At 42.2% G+C, this 16,816-nt stretch overlaps 1 protein-coding gene across 1 annotated transcript in view; it reads right to left on the bottom strand.

Moving 5' to 3' along the window:
* The window catches only part of LOC135463839 (regulating synaptic membrane exocytosis protein 2-like), a 92,997-nt gene extending 76,181 nt beyond the window's left edge, over positions 1 to 16,816 (bottom strand). The window contains 1 exon segment of the mRNA XM_064741285.1: positions 16,399 to 16,816. Coding sequence (XP_064597355.1) covers positions 16,399 to 16,529 — 131 coding nt within the window. The 5' untranslated portion in view covers positions 16,530 to 16,816.

Here is a 16,816-nt window from a genome sequence, read left to right on the forward strand (position 1 = left end):
CTGAAGTCATGAATTTTGTAATTTACAGTAATTAAATAATTGACATGCACACAACAGATCAATGATGAACCATTCCCCATCACCCCTTGTATCACTGTGCTCTACATGTGTGTAAAACTTGAGCTCTGTACAACCACTGCTGAAACAAGGCCACACCAACGTAAATTGTTGTTTTACTGGTAGATTACAGCCTTTTCCAATGTTCGAGGACAGTATAAAAATTTGTTGCAAATGTGGCTTTACCAAGCAATTTCTTCCTGTTAAGGACATATTTACCACGCACTGCTTTCAGTGCATGTGCCTTTGTCTGCACACCACTGCCACCATTAGACGAGTCTGACCTTTGGAGCCTGTGTGACATACGTAGGCTTAATCTCACAACTAAATGTCCTTGCAGAGAGCTATAATCAGCCTTTGTTAATAAAATTGTTTCAGATGTAAGTTAGAATTATGCTGTTAATGCTACACATAAAGAGGGTACATCTGTATCAAGTCTTATCTGAAAAAAAAAGGTAGAAACTTCCTGTCTCATCACAAATGGCCCCTGTGACCTGGGCGTTGTTCAAGATTTCTGTACAAAATTTGCCAGTGGTGGCAGTGATGTAAAGGGACTAGAGAGCGATGCAAGCAGTGCAAGTGCAGTAAGAATATGCAAATTTACATGATCGAAAATCTTGAAAAACAAGAATATCACACGAATATGATTAGATATAAAAAGTGGATTTTCTGTTTTTATGGGTTTTTTTTTTTCATTATTATCTTTTTGTTGTGTTTTTTTTTCTCAGTATTTATTTCATGGGTGTTTACACCATCCTTCAAGAATCCTGATGTCATTGTACAAAACCTGCAGTGTAAAATTTCCAGCCAAGCTAATAGCTGGACCACAAGTCTGTTTTATTTCATGGGTCCTGATGTTATTGTACAAAGCCTACAGGTGTTAACTTTGAAGCCAAGCTAATAGCTGGACCACAAGTCTGTTTTATTTCATGGGTCCTGATGTTATTGTACAAAGCCTGCAGGTGTTAACTTTGAAGCCAAGCTAATAGCTAGACCACAAGTCTGTTTTATTTCATGGGTCCTGATGTTATTGTACAAAGCCTGCAGTGTTAACTTTGAAGTCAAGCTAATAGCTGGACCATAAGTCTGTTTTATTTCATGGGTCCTGATGTTATTGTACAAAGCCTGCAGTGTTAAGTTTCAAGACAAGCTAATAGCTGGACCACAAGTCTGTTTTATTTCATGGGTCCTGATGTTATTGTACAAAGCCTGCAGTGTTAACTTTCAAGCCAAGCTAATAGCTGCACCACAAGTCCGTTTTATTTCATAGGTCCTGATGTTATTGTACAAAGCCTGCAGGTGTTAACTTTGAAGCCAAGCTAATAGCTGGACCACAAGTCTGTTTTATTTCATGGGTCCTGATGTTATTGTACAAAGCCTGCAGTGTTAACTTTGAAGCCAAGCTCATAGCTGGACCATAAGTCTGTTTTATTTCATGGGTCCTGATGTTATTGTACAAAGCCTGCAATGTTAAGTTTCAAGACAAGCTAATAGCTGGACCACAAGTCTGTTTTATTTCATGGGTCCTGATGTTATTGTACAAAGCCTGCAGGTGTTAACTTTGAAGCCAAGCTAATAGCTGGACCACAAGTCTGTTTTATTTCATGGGTCCTGATGTTATTGTACAAAGCCTACAGGTGTTAACTTTCAAGCCAAGCTAATAGCTAGACCACAAGTCTGTTTTATTTCATGGGTCCTGATGTTATTGTACAAAGCCTGCAGGTGTTAACTTTCAAGCCAAGCTAATAGCTGGACCACAAGTCTGTTTTATTTCATGGGTCCTGATGTTATTGTACAAAGCCTACAGGTGTTAACTTTGAAGTCAAGCTAATAGCTGGACCACAAGTCTGTTTTATTTCATGGGTCCTGATGTTATTGTACAAAGCCTGCAGGTGTTAACTTTGAAGCCAAGCTAATAGCTAGACCACAAGTCTGTTTTATTTCATGGGTCCTGATGTTATTGTACAAAGCCTGCAGTGTTAACTTCCAAGCCAAGCTAATAGCTGGACCATAAGTCTGTTTTATTTCATGGGCCCTGATGTTATTGTACAAAGCCTGCAGGTGTTAACTTTCAAGCCAAGCTAATAGCTGGACCACAAGTCTGTTTTATTTCATGGGTCCTGATGTTATTGTACAAAGCCTGCAGTGTTAACTTTGAAGCCAAGCTAATAGCTGGACCATAAGTCTGTTTTATTTCATGGGTCCTGATGTTATTGTACAAAGCCTGCAATGTTAAGTTTCAAGACAAGCTAATAGCTGGACCACAAGTCTGTTTTATTTCATGGGTCCTGATGTTATTGTACAAAGCCTGCAGGTGTTAACTTTGAAGCCAAGCTAATAGCTGGACCACAAGTCTGTTTTATTTCATGGGTCCTGATGTTATTGTACAAAGCCTACAGGTGTTAACTTTGAAGCCAAGCTAATAGCTAGACCACAAGTCTGTTTTATTTCATGGGTCCTGATGTTATTGTACAAAGCCTGCAGGTGTTAACTTTCAAGCCAAGCTAATAGCTGGACCACAAGTCTGTTTTATTTCATGGGTCCTGATGTTATTGTACAAAGCCTACAGGTGTTAACTTTCAAGCCAAGCTAATAGCTGGACCACAAGTCTGTTTTATTTCATGGGTCCTGATGTTATTGTACAAAGCCTGCAGTGTTAACTTCCAAGCCAAGCTAATAGCTGGACCACAAGTCTGTTTTATTTCATGGGTCCTGATGTTACTGTACAAAGCCTGCAGTGTTAACTTCCAAGCCAAGCTAATAGCTGGACCATAAGTCTGTTTTATTTCATGGGTCCTGATGTTATTGTACAAAGCCTGCAGTGTTAACTTTCAAGCCAAGCTAATAGCTGGACCACAAGTCTGTTTTATTTCATGGGTCCTGATGTTATTGTACAAAGCCTGCAGTGTTAACTTTCAAGCCAAGCTAATAGCTGGACCACAAGTCTGTTTTATTTCATGGGTCCTGATGTTATTGTACAAAGCCTGCAGTGTTAAGTTTCAAGCCAAGCTAATAGCTGGACCACAAGTCTGTTTTATTTCATGGGTCCTGATGTTACTGTACAAAGCCTGCAGTGTTAACTTTCAAGCCAAGCTAATAGCTGGACCACAAGTCTGTTTTATTTCATGGGTCTGATGTTACTGTACAAAGCCTGCAGTGTTAACTTCCAAGACAAGCTAATAGCTGGACCACAAGTCTGTTTTATTTCATGGGTCCTGATGTTACTGTACAAAGCCTGCAGTGTTAACTTTCAAGCCAAGCTAATAGCTGGACCACAAGTCTGTTTTATTTCATGGGTCCTGATGTTACTGTACAAAGCCTGCAGTGTTAACTTCCAAGACAAGCTAATAGCTGGACCACAAGTCTGTTTTATTTCATGGGTCCTGATGTTATTGTAAACAGTCTGCAGAGTTAACTTCCAAGCCAAGCTAATAGCTGGACCACAAGTCTGTTTTATTTCATGGGCCCTGATGTTATTGTACAAAGCCTGCAGTGTTAAGTTTCAAGCCAAGCTAATAGCTGGACCACAAGTCTGTTTTATTTCATGGGTCCTGATGTTACTGTACAAAGCCTGCAGTGTTAACTTTCAAGCCAAGCTAATAGCTGGACCACAAGTCTGTTTTATTTCATGGGTCCTGATGTTACTGTACAAAGCCTGCAGTGTTAACTTCCAAGCCAAGCTAATAGCTGGACCACAAGTCTGTTTTATTTCATGGGTCCTGATGTTATTGTACAAAGCCTGCAGTGTTAACTTTCAAGCCAAGCTAATAGCTGGACCACAAGTCTGTTTTATTTCATGGGTCCTGATGTTATTGTACAAAGCCTGCAGTGTTAAGTTTCAAGACAAGCTAATAGCTGGACCACAAGTCTGTTTTATTTCACGGGTCCTGATGTTACTGTACAAAGCCTGCAGAGTTAACTTCCAAGCCAAGCTAATAGCTGGACCACAAGTCTGTTTTATTTCGGATTCATACCATCTTGTGTTCATGTACATGAACACAAGAGTTCACGACAATAGCTCTACTTGGCAGTTAGTTGGCTAAATGATGCCATGCACGAAGCATTTCCTGCAAAATACTGAAAACAGCCCACATTACCTCCACAGAGTTTAGCATGTTTTAATAATTTCCTTTTCCAGCACGAGTTGCTGCAGTAATTCATGTAAAACAAGTTATTAATATAAAATGCAGCACACAAAACACGCTGCCCCAGAGCGTTACGTTCGAACTGGCATGGGGCATGTGGCCTACAAAATCGCCACTCAAGCATTAATAGCATGTTAACGACATTCCACATCAAATCTATCGTTTACAAGCAAACGGATGAACTAACGGCTGTTAAGATGGTATTGGAAATTTCTGAATTAATCCTGCATGCATAAATTCATATTTCCACCACAGTCCTCTGCGGGACTATATCCAAAACTTTTGCATTAAAACAAAAACTGACAAAAAGCTTGATGACTGGATCGATGGCAAGACTGTTCGTGCCCTCATGTGAAATTACAGGCCAAGGAAGCTGATTTCACCAAGCCATTAAAACCTCTTCACAATGTTGAGTTCTGGGTACTGAAAGTTGAAATATGGACACCTTTGTCTTAAGATTAAACTGATGAGGTGGACACAAGTGGACTTTCTAAAGCCCAAAAATCACCTTTAATATCATATTTCAAATTTTGACTTAAGTTAGAAATACCTTTGGGGAATCAGTCCCAGATGTGTACTTTGGTTCAGTGTAAAAGTGGCAAATCTAACTTCCGTGTACACAGTTCACTGTGGCACATTTGCTGTCAGTATCAGAGCAGAACTTGCGACTCCACATTCAATGCAACATGTAGCTTCAATACTCAGTGCAGCACATGTGGTTTCAATACTCAGTGCAGCTTATGTGACTTTAATATTCAGTGCAGCACATGTGGCTTCAATACTCAGTGCAGCACATGTGGCTTCAATATTCAGTGCAGCACATGTGGCTTCAATATTCAGTGCAGCACATGTGGCTTCAATATTCAGTGTAGCACAAGTGGCTTCAATATTCAGTGCAGCGCATGTGGCTTCAATATTCAGTGCAGCGCATGTGGCTTCAATATTCAGTGCAGCACATGTGGCTTCAATAATAAGTGCAGTGCATGTAGCTTCAATATTCAGTGTAGCACATATGGCTTCAATATTCAGTGCAGCACATGTGGCTTCAATATTGAGTGCAGCACATGTGGCTTCAATATTCAGTGCAGCACATGTGACTTCAATATTCAGTGCAGCACATGTGGCTTCAATACTCAGTGCAGCACATGTGACTTCAACATTCAGTGACTAGAATACTCGGTGTATCACATGTGACTTCAATATTCAGTGCAGCACATGTGACTTCAACATTCAGTGGCTTCAATATTCAGTGCAGCACGTGTGGCTTCAATATTCAGTGCAGCACATGTGACTTCAACATTCAGTGGCTACAATACTCAGTGTAGCACATGTGAATTCAATATTCAGTGCAGCACATGTGACTTCAACATTCAGTGACTAGAATACTCAGTATACCACATGTGACTTCAATATTCAGTGCAGCACGTGACTTCAATATTCAGTGGCTAGAATACTCAGTGTAGCACATGTGACTTCAATATTCAATGCAGCACATGTGACTTGAGAACTCAGTGTAGCACATGTGACTTCAATATTCAATGCAGCACATGTGACTTGAGAACTCAGTGCAGCACATGTGACTTCAATACTCAGTATACCACATGTGACTTCAATATTCAGTGCAGCACGTGACTTCAATATTCAGTGGCTAGAATATTCAGAGTAGCACATGTGACTTCAATATTCAGTGCAGCACATGTGACTTCAATATTCAGCGCAGCGCATGTGACTTCAATATTCAGTGTAGCACATGTGACTTCAATATTCTGTGGCTAGAATACTCAGTGTAGCACATGTGACTTCAATATTGAGTGCAGCACATGACTTTAATGTTCTGTATAGCACAAGACTTCCAAACTGTGAGAAATGTCAGTCGACTGTTTTGAAGAAGGCAAACCCCGCGGACTCCAAAATACACATTTTTGAATGAGACTCCTTGGGCCAATGAAATTAGGGATCAAAGTTCTATCGTTTTTAAGTAACATCACATGGACAGCAAGCCAAAACATTTAAAAAGCGATTTCCGAGCTAAAAAACTTTACATTGGGCGCTGAAGAAGCAGAAGTTCAATTTATTTCATCAGATGCATTTTCTAGGTGACAAGGCGTTTGCGCTGTTCATAACAGACTACTCCCGTTGTTGTTGCACCCCATGGATATGCGGAAGGTGATGTTGCCATGCCGATTGCATAACATATGTAGGGTGTACATATGGGTGATACCCCAGTATTCAAACATAATGGTTATCCAAGAGCAACAGTGTGTATTTAAACGTCAGCTGGGAAGTGATTTTGATCAGACTGGCTTGGTTTTGGCCAGCACTTCGCACTCCTCTAAGAGTATGCACTTGCTGACCCAGCAGGTCTGTGCTTGTTTTAGATCAAGCTCACATACTGAGGCAGGCAGTCCTAGACTATCCACAGAGTTTGTACTGATGCTCCTGTTTATGAATGAGAATATAATACAGACAAAAGCAGGTATATTTATAGTGTTCTGTTTGACACTTCACATGACATGCCTACAGCCTCTTTCAGTTCTATTCTTAGAAAAAGTAGTCTTATGTGGGCGTGGCTTCATTGGAGTATAAAACGCAAAAAACTGACAATCAGACTGTGCCTTACCAACGTTAATGTCAGGAAAAAATGAAATTATTCAAGTATAAATATGAACCCAGAATTGGAGGTTAACATTACAACTAAATGTGAACCTGGAACTGGGAAGCAACTTCACTGATATGTGGGATGGCTGTTTCACGTGAACCATGGCCGTTTCACTTGACCCATGCCTGTTAGGCGTAAGTTGAAGTGACAGACACAACCAACAGACTGATCCTTAGGCTATATAGGTTGCTTCAGGCATGTAAGACGGGTGAACTGTCTCAGTACTGAATAGTGATGTGTACACATAGGACACCCTGGGAAAAGGTAACACTAGGGAATGAATTTATTCCCATGTACATGTAGCACTTATTAGGCTTGGGTTTCGTTCCACGATGGGCTGTCAAGGGGAGAGGAGATATGAATAAATCATAGATTAGCTTCCAACAGGCCAGCAGATGACTGGGCTGCATAAATGCATACATCTGCACTATGACAGCACATGAGGCAATGCTTGTTGTACGGCGGGCCAAAAGGGTCAGACACGCAGTAAATGCTGGTCAGTTCTAAATCAGTTGTTACATATTCATTGTACATTAACATAAAGTGTAAACGATACACTTATATAAAGGTAAAGACAAATCTTTTACCTGTACGGTTGTGCATGTATGTGATCAATAGGGTACAACTGATGTGCCAAATGTTGTCATACACTCCAAGTGTTACCTATATAGTTGTGCATTTACCTGATAAATAGGGTACAATTGATGTGCCAAGTGTTGTCATACACTCCAAGTGCTATGTGCAGGCAGGACTGGTGTGTATGTAGAACAGGACTGAAATGTGTGTGTGAAAAACAGGGCTGGTGTGTGTATGTGTGTGAAGAACAGGACTGGTGTGTGTGTGAAGAACAGGGCTGGTGTGTGTGTGTAGACAAGGACTGGTGTATATGTCGAACAGGACTGGTGTGTATGTAGAACAGGACTGGTGTGTGTACAGACCAGGACTGGCATGTTTGAAGAACAGGACTGGTGTGTGTGTGTGTGTGTGTGAAGAACAGGGTTGGTGTGTGTGTGTGAAGAACAGGGCTGGTGTGTGAAGAACAGGACTGATGTGTGAAGAACAGGGCTGATGTGTGAAGAACAGGGCTGGTGTGTGTGTGTGAAGAACAGGACTGGTGTGTGTGTGTGTGAAGAACAGGGTTGGTGTGTGTGTGTGAAGAACAGGGCTGGTGGTGTGAAGAACAGGACTGATGTGTGAAGAACAGGGCTGATGTGTGAAGAACAGGGCTGGTGTGTGTGTGTGAAGAACAGACTGGTGTGTGTGTGTGTGAAGAACAGGACTGATGTGTGAAGAACAGGGCTGGTGTGTGAAGAACAAGGGCTGGTGTGTGTGGTGTGAAGAACAGGGCTGGTGTGTGTGTGTGTGTGTGGAAGAACAGGACTGATGTGTGAAGAACAGGACTGATGTGTGAAGAACAGGGCTGGTGTGTGTGTGTGAAGAACAGGACTGTGTGTTGTAGACCAGGACTGGTGTGTTTGAGAACAGGACTGGTGTGTGTGTGTGTACACCAGCACAGAGGTGTGTGAAGAACAGGGCTGGTGTGTGCGTGTGTGAAGAACAGGACTGGTGTGTGTGTGGGAAGAACAGGACTGGTGTGTGTGTGTGAAGAATAGGACAGATATGTGGGAAGAACAGGGCTGGTGTGTGTGTGTGTGTGTGTGTGTGTGAAGAACAGGGCTGGTGTGTGTGTGTGAATAACAAGACAGAGGTGTGGGAAGAACAGGGCTGATGTGTCTGTGTGTGAAGAAGAGGACTGGTGTGTGTGTGTGTGAAGAACAGGACAGAGGTGTGGGAAGAACAGGGCTGGTGTGTGTGCGTGAAGAACAGGACTGGTGTGTGTGTGTGTGAAGAACAGGGCAGAGGTGTGGGAAGAACAGGGCTGGTGTGTGTGTGTGTGTGTGTGTGTGTGTGTGTGTGTGTGTGTGTGTGTGTGTGTGTGGTGTGTGTGTGAGAAAATCAGGGACAGGTGTGTGTGTGTGTGAAGAACAGGGCTGGTGTGTGTGTGTGTGTGTGAAGAACAGGACTGGTGTGTGTGCGTGAAGAACAGGACTGATGTGTGTGTCAACCAGGATTGGTGTGTGTATGCAGAACAGGACTGGTGTGTGTGTAGACTAGGGCTGGTGTGTGTAGAAACTAGAGCTGGTGTGTGTAGAGACTAGGACTGGTGTGGTGTGTCTAGAACAGGACTGGTGTGTATGTAGACTAGGGCTGGAGTGTGTAGAGACTAGAGCTGGTGTGTGTAGAGACTAGGACTGGTGTCTGCAGAGGCCAGGACTGGTGTCTGTAGAGGCCAGGACTGGTGTGTGTAGTGACTAGGACTGTTGTGTGTATAGACCAGGACTGGGGTGTGTGCAGAACAGGACTGGTATGTATGTAGGCCAGGACTGGTGTGTGGTAGAAACTAGGACTGGTGTGTGTGTGTGAAGAACAGGACTGGTTTGTATGTGTGTATACCAGGACTGGTGTGAGTGTGTAGACCAGGACTGGTGTATATGTCGAACAGGACTCGTGCGTATGTAGACTAGAACTGGGGTGTATGTAGACTAGGACTGGTGTGTGTATAGACTAGGGCTGGTGTGTATGTAGACTAGGGCTGGTGTGTGTGTAGAGACCAGGACTGGTGTGTGTAGAGACCAGGACTGGTGTGTGTGTAGATCAGGACTGGTGTATATGTCAAACAGGACTGGTGTGTGCACCGACCAGGACTGGCATTTATGTAGACTAGGACTTGTGTGTATGTAAAGCAGGACTAGTGTGTGTGTAGAGACTAGGACTGGTGTGTGTGTAGACCAGGACTGGTGTGTGTGTGTGTAGACCAGGACTGGTGTGTGTGTGTGTGTGTGTAGACTAGGACTGGTGTGTCTGTAGACCAGGACTGGTGTGTGTAAAGCAGGACTGGTGTGTGTAGACCAGGACTGGTGTGTGTGTGTAGACCAGGACTGGTGTGTGTAAAGCAGGACTGGTGTGTGTGTAGACCAGGACTGGTGTGTGTGTAGACCAGGACTGGTGTGTGTGTAGAGACCAGGACTGGTGTGTATATAGACTAGGACTGGTGTGTATGTAGACCAGGACTGGTGTGTGTGTGTAGACCAGGACTGGTGTGTGTGTAGACCAGGACTGGTGAGTGTGTAGAGACCAGGACTGGTGTGTATATAGACTAGGACTGGTGTGTATGTAGACCAGGACTGGTGTGTACAGACCAGGACTGGTGTGTGTACAGACCAGGACTGGTGTGTGTACAGACTAGGACTGGTGTGTGTACAGACCAGGACTGGTGTGTGTGTAATTAGTGGCATAGAAAACCCACAAGAGAATCAAATGTATAATCACTCATATATCTGCATTTTGTCGGTGATTTGGGCCGTGTCTGCTGGGAAGGGATGAATGGAGCTCTGGCAGCTAGCTGGCAAAGTGATCGCCCGGTTTTATTGATGGAATCAGACGGTAGTCTTTGCAATGTTCGCTGTACAGACATCATTATACAGCCACCATTTCTCACGCCACCACTTGTGAAAACTTGAGACGGCCATTTATGTACATACATTCATACGTGTGTGTTTGTACATGGGTAATAATGAATCCTGTCGAGAGTTGAACCTTCTGACCTCACACACAGAATATTCAGCAATAGGCATCACCAGAGCACAACTCGAACCACCGTAACAGTGTGCAGTCCTACCCTTATGTTTTCATTACAAAAGGTCGCATTGAAATTATGGTTCTAAATTCTTTGCAACTTTTCCTTGCAAACGGTTGCATTTCTTTTTGCAACCCTGTAAATGCAAATCACTTGGCCATGCCATGACTTAAACTTATGTGGATACATACATGTGGATGTTAGTTTCTTTGCTAACGTTGCAAATCAAGAAAATCAAACCAATCAAATCAAGGATCACTTTGTTGCCAAGGATACCTTATGCATGTCTATCAGATACCTTGTTTTTATTTTTGAAAAAGCTGCATCATGAGACAATAATTTTGTTGCATATACACTTTTCCTTCTAAAAGGTCATTATGGGAGACTTTGTGCTGCATTGCCACGTGTCGAATTTGCGCAATTTAAATGGAGTAACTTTAGAGGATGTAACAAACATGCTATCAGGGCCACACCTAGAGCCATTTTAGTTCGGGAAACCGTTTGGGTGCCCAAACTGCTGGGTAAATATGATGGTTTACAGATAAAAGGCTAAATTTTCCAACAAAATTCTTTGTAAGAAGCTCCCAGAAAGCATCATTTTTTTTTTTCTATTTGATAAAATTTTAAAATATACACGTTGTCACAATGTCATCTTTAAAGTTTGGCGTCAGAACCTTCACAATTTTTCCAGATATGGCAATTGCAATGGCCATCGTTTCATGTTATATGTATTTCAAATTTGATATATCGTCAGAACTGATTCAGCAGGAATCGCGCTAGTTGCTTGTAGATTTATTAAAAGCATTTCAACATGGCTAATGCCTGTTTCCCACAGCGCAAGGTTCGTAAAAATACAACTTTCCATCAAAACAGAAGACTTCAATGCCATTCTGCAACACTGTTCTCAGCAACTCCACTTAACAACCACTGTTCTCAGCAACTCCACTGAACAACCACTGTTCTCAGTAACTCCACTGAACAACCACTGACCTCTGCAACTCCACTTAACCACTGTTCTCAGCAACTCCACTGAACAACCACTGTTCTCAGCAACTCGACTGAACAACCACTGTTCTCAGCAACTCCACTAAACAACCACTGTTCTCAGTAACTCCACTGAACAACCACTGTTCTCAGCAACTCCACTGAGCAACCACTGGTCTCAGCAACTCCACTGAACAACCACTGTTCTCTGCAACTCCACTGAACAACCACTGGTCTCAGCAACTCCACTGAACAATCACTGTTCTCTGCAACTCCACTGAACAACCACTGTTCTCTGCAACTCCACTAAAAAACCACTGTTCTCTGCACCCCCACTAAAAAACCACTGTTCTCAGCAACTCCACCAAACAACGCAATCACTTTGGACAAAAATGCAGAAATTCAATTCTCATCAGACTCTTGTAAACAAAAACTACTATAATCCACACAGACTGCAGTAAAGTCACTGAAATACTTTTGAGAAGGACCAAACTTCTTGAATTTTCAAATCATAATTACCATGCTCCCTTGGGACAAGTGGGCAGCATTAAAGCTATTAACATGGAATGCACAGGATCTGTTTGTGCCTTTTTGGGGCACTTGATTTGGAATATATTCCAGTGGATTCCTACATGTTGCGCTGAGGAAATCTTCAGGAATTCATTTACATTTTGGAGAAAAAAGGACAAAACTGAAGGCCCCAGAAACAATTTCTCAACAAAAGGACCACCTACATGTACCACCTACTGTGGAAGTACATGTGCCACAGATTTCTCAACAAAAGGACCACCTACATGTACCACCTACTGGGGTAGTACATGTGCCACAGATTTCTCAACAAAAGGACCACCTACATGTACCACCTACTGGGGTAGTACATGTGCCAGGGTGCAAAACAGAGTCAGCACTAAAAAGAGTATGTTGGCATATTTAACATTTCCTAATTTATTTTTGCATTGTTCAAGTTTAACACTGTATTACCAAAGGCCACATAAAAAAAATTACACATTGCCCATCAACCTCATGAAAAATCAGGCATCTCTCCTCAATCACTGGTATACACAGCTGCATCCAATTTGTCATGCTACTGTAACATTCAAATATGGCCAAATTTTAACTTGCCCCCTTTCAATGTTACCCACCACAGCGCACATTTTACTCATCACAACTAAAGAATAAACATCTGGGGCAATGGATAAAGTTCAGACAGATGGTTAATACGGGGGAAACAAAACAACACTTTTAATCAGGCTATGCACTGTTTAACTGATGTGATTGTTTATTACAAGTGATGAAACCAAAGCCTTCTGAGTAATTTTAGACCAACGATGTTTTCTACCCAATTCTGTTTATTAAAGCCATGTTGCTGGAGTATGACCATTTACCAATTATCACACTGTTGGCACTGATCTGGTTTTACTCTCTATGCTGTAGTTTTTGCATTAAAGATTGTATGTCATTCAGACTGATGATAGTTCAAGTAGTCCCATAAAATATAGGATCTTAATGGGAGAATTCTATCTACAGTAAAGTGTTTATTCAAGCATATTCTGAAGGCATGATTCTGTGTAGACCGATAAAATTCTACTTTTTGTGAAGCCTTGGAATTGGTGAACTCAACCAATGTAGATTCATCCCCAAAATCAAATTAAAAATGTACATAAATTGCATTGGAAATTGTTCATTCATATGCGAAAAGGTTAAGGAATTAGGATAGGTTATCTTAGCCACTGGCTTGAGAGCTGTCTTACAATCCACATTATCTCAGTGCTGTGAAGCATAAGTCTGCAGAATCTGTTAGATTTGGCAAAAACTCAAAAGCACTGATTGTTTGTTTTCCCAGGGTTTCAACATTTTTTCAGTCATTTCCTGATGACATGATCCATCTCGTTCAGGCAGACCGTGCCAAATGTTGACGGATTTTTTGTGCTGCCACACTGAAATACTATGTCTGAAACACCAGACATAAGACCCCACCCACCAGATATGAACAGTGCACTTCCCAGGGCATTGATACACAGTAGGTGAACTTGATTATGACTACCATACCCAGCAGCAACATACACGCAAACACACAGACACAGGCCCTCCAAGGTGGTGCCAGCGCGTCACAATGCCCCTGAGCCTCTCACCAATGCAGTCACTGTGAGTTCAAGTCCAGCGCTTGCTGGTTTCCTCTCCAGCTGTACGTGGGAAGGTCTTCCAGCAACCTGCAGATGGTCGTGGGTTAACCCCAGGCTCTGCCTGCTTTCCTCCCACCATAATGCTGACCATAATAATGTAACCATAACATCCATCATCATAGTGAAACATTCTTGAGTACAGCATAAAGCATCAATCAAATAAATTACACACTCACACACACAAATATACAGGTATACATGCATGGTGTCAAAATGTTACATATTTGGAGATCTTCAGAGTGTTGACCTTGACAACAACTGAGATGATCCAATACGATCTAAAAGCGTGAAATATATCAGATTCGATTTATATCATAGAACCCAGTTATATACAGGGACCTTTCTATGACTAAATCAGCAACAGTTCAAGCTGGGACCTTCTGCACTGTTCTGCTACAGGTCACTGAATGGGAATACCAATTATTTATTTCATTGGTGTTTTACGCCGTACTCAAGAACATTTCACTTATACAACGGCGGCCGGCATTATGGTGGAAGGAAACCGGGCACAGCCCGGGGGAAACCCACGACCATCCGCAGGTTGCTGGGAGACCTTCCCACTTACGGCCAGACAGGCAGCCAGCATGAACTGGACTTGAACTCACAGCGACCGCATTGGTGAGAGGCTCCTGGGTCATTACGCTGCACTAGCGTGTTAACCGACTGAGCCACGAAGGCCCCGAATACCATTTGCAATGAAGAATTTCAAACAGATACTTGATGTATGAACAGTACCAATGCAGAGGCCATCTAGCAATTAAAATTGCTATCTGTTTGAAAGGCAAATCTAGTTCTTTAAAATACACGTACAATTATGTACAGGTCAAATGAGAATGAAGCTGAATAATTTAACTAGCTTTTGAATACAATCCACCACAGTTGCAAACTAACTAACCTTTTAGTCAGTGTACCCCAAAATGTTCACCTGTGAAGCCTTGTTGCAAACCTTGACACATTAGCACAACCACTGCTTTGTTTTCAAATTCAACTCCAGTACGTTAGAGAAGCATATGAGAGCTGAAGTAGGCATTTAATTTAATCTGTAACAGAATAGTGATTTAAAGTTCTATAGCACTGGCTCCAACTAAAGTAATTCAGATTCAGCAGTCTTGGGGTCAGGGGGTTAACCAGAAATGTGAAAGAGGATGTCCAAACATCCCTTTTTGGAGCAATTTTGTTATGGCAGGGTGTCCAGATTTCATTTTCTCCTATCTCTTCTGTGTTAAATGTGCTGAAAACATGGTGTTCAAATAGCGTCAGTTTTCTATTTCACCTGTGGATGGATAGCTGGCTAACCCTGTGTTTAGGATACATGAGCACACTGAATTTCTCAAAACACCCGCTCCCAAAATGCCCGCTGTATAAAACGTTTATGTAAGTCGCGGCATGAAACCAAATAAGTGTCTGCAATCATAAAAATACAATATGAAAGTATGAATGTTCTTTGAATATATAATTTCAATTCAGTTTTATGGTGTTTTTTTTTCAATTTAAAGCCAGTATCTGACATGATCAGCTCAGTGTCATCAGCTCAGCTTCCAAATTATGTCTGGTAGTTAAAATTGTCAAAATTTGTTAAAACGCTTCATAAAGATTAAATAACACTAACTTAAACAGGGTACCAATGATGTGCTCACATATAGCAGCGGTCTTGGTAGCTGACATTTTGACCTGACACACGACACGGTCTCCCTATGTTAAATCATTGTAACCCTGGGCAGTCACACACAATTCAGCAAATTTCATTCATTTTACGTGAACCTCTGCGACACCTGAAACTTCAAATAGACTCCATAAGCCAAAAGCTGAAAGACATATTCCAAAAATTAAGACCTGTTGTTTCCTGGGGTACTGCCTCTGTTACTATATTCTAACATGGACATAATCACATTTAATCGCCACATTTGTGGTTATATTCGTCTACTGTATGACCTGTTTTAAGCATACAGTTAAAGCCCACTACAAACTGATACCTGTCATAAACACATAACGCTGAACTAAGGCCAGGGGTTTACATGGCGCACGGTAACAGTTCTCACACCTATATATACCTACGTGTACATTGTACATTTCCCCACTCTACATAAATTCTCATTTAAAACTGTGGCCAGAAAGGATAAAATTCCAATACAAAGAGCTCCAATATACTGATGTAGATAAAACGCATCTGGTTCCACAAGGGTACTATTTATTCTACGTAGGTCGACACCGCGACGTTTGTGAAAACCAACGTCGTCATAGACATACTGTGCCGAGGTTCGCTTTCCCATAATAAAAATACCTCACACATAGGCAATAATAGGAGATGACAAATGTGTAGTTAGTCTAGCGATTGTCTAAATCTGTCTAACCACCATGTATATTACGTAAGTCGAATCAAGATATCAGGCTTTTTCACGCTCACAATTCCGCAGATGTAATGCATACGTACTGCTGCATTTGCCAGTGACAGTTCGAGGCTGCCGAGGTGGGGTCACCCGAACGCGGTGTAAGTCAACAGTTTCCATTCTGATAGCAGGAGTTAAACCCTACGGATACTGAGAATCCCGAAACCCGTTAATACCTTTATATACTCCATGGGATTAAAAGATGTTAAGAAATGATACAGTGGCAATTATACAACCGTACTGTTACAGCGACATTCGAGAGACCCACGGTCAGAGCCTCGCTTATTCCCATTAACCATGGCGGCTACATTAAAATTCAACAGCATGTAGAAACGTTTCGGCTCACCTTATCATTTCATTTTCCCGATCTTCCTCTTCCCTCTGTCTCCGTAATACATCCTCAATAATTTTCCTCTCTTCTTCGGTGAGATGACTTAGATCAGGCATTGGTGGTAGAGACGGGCGTCTGCCTGACATCGCGATCGGAATATATATCCACTTTGCGATTGTTCCGCCAGGGAAATGTCAGCCAGCAAACCTTCACTATAGCTTCTGAGCTGAATCGATTTGAGCCGGTTGATATTCGGCGATATACGTGGAATATTAGACCCTACCAGCGTCCCCCGACATCACCGGCCTTTTGCTGTTTGCCTCCACCTGCATCTGTAGTCATTTTGAGGGAGAAAACTGTATGTGGAGCGCAAAAGCTCCATCTGTAGCGGGATCCTCTACGCTACTTCCCAACTTCAGCCGCTGTCCAGCTC

This window comes from Liolophura sinensis, chromosome 3 (genome assembly GCF_032854445.1).
Source record: "Liolophura sinensis isolate JHLJ2023 chromosome 3, CUHK_Ljap_v2, whole genome shotgun sequence".
Classification (NCBI taxonomy): Eukaryota; Metazoa; Mollusca; class Polyplacophora; order Chitonida; family Chitonidae; genus Liolophura; species Liolophura sinensis.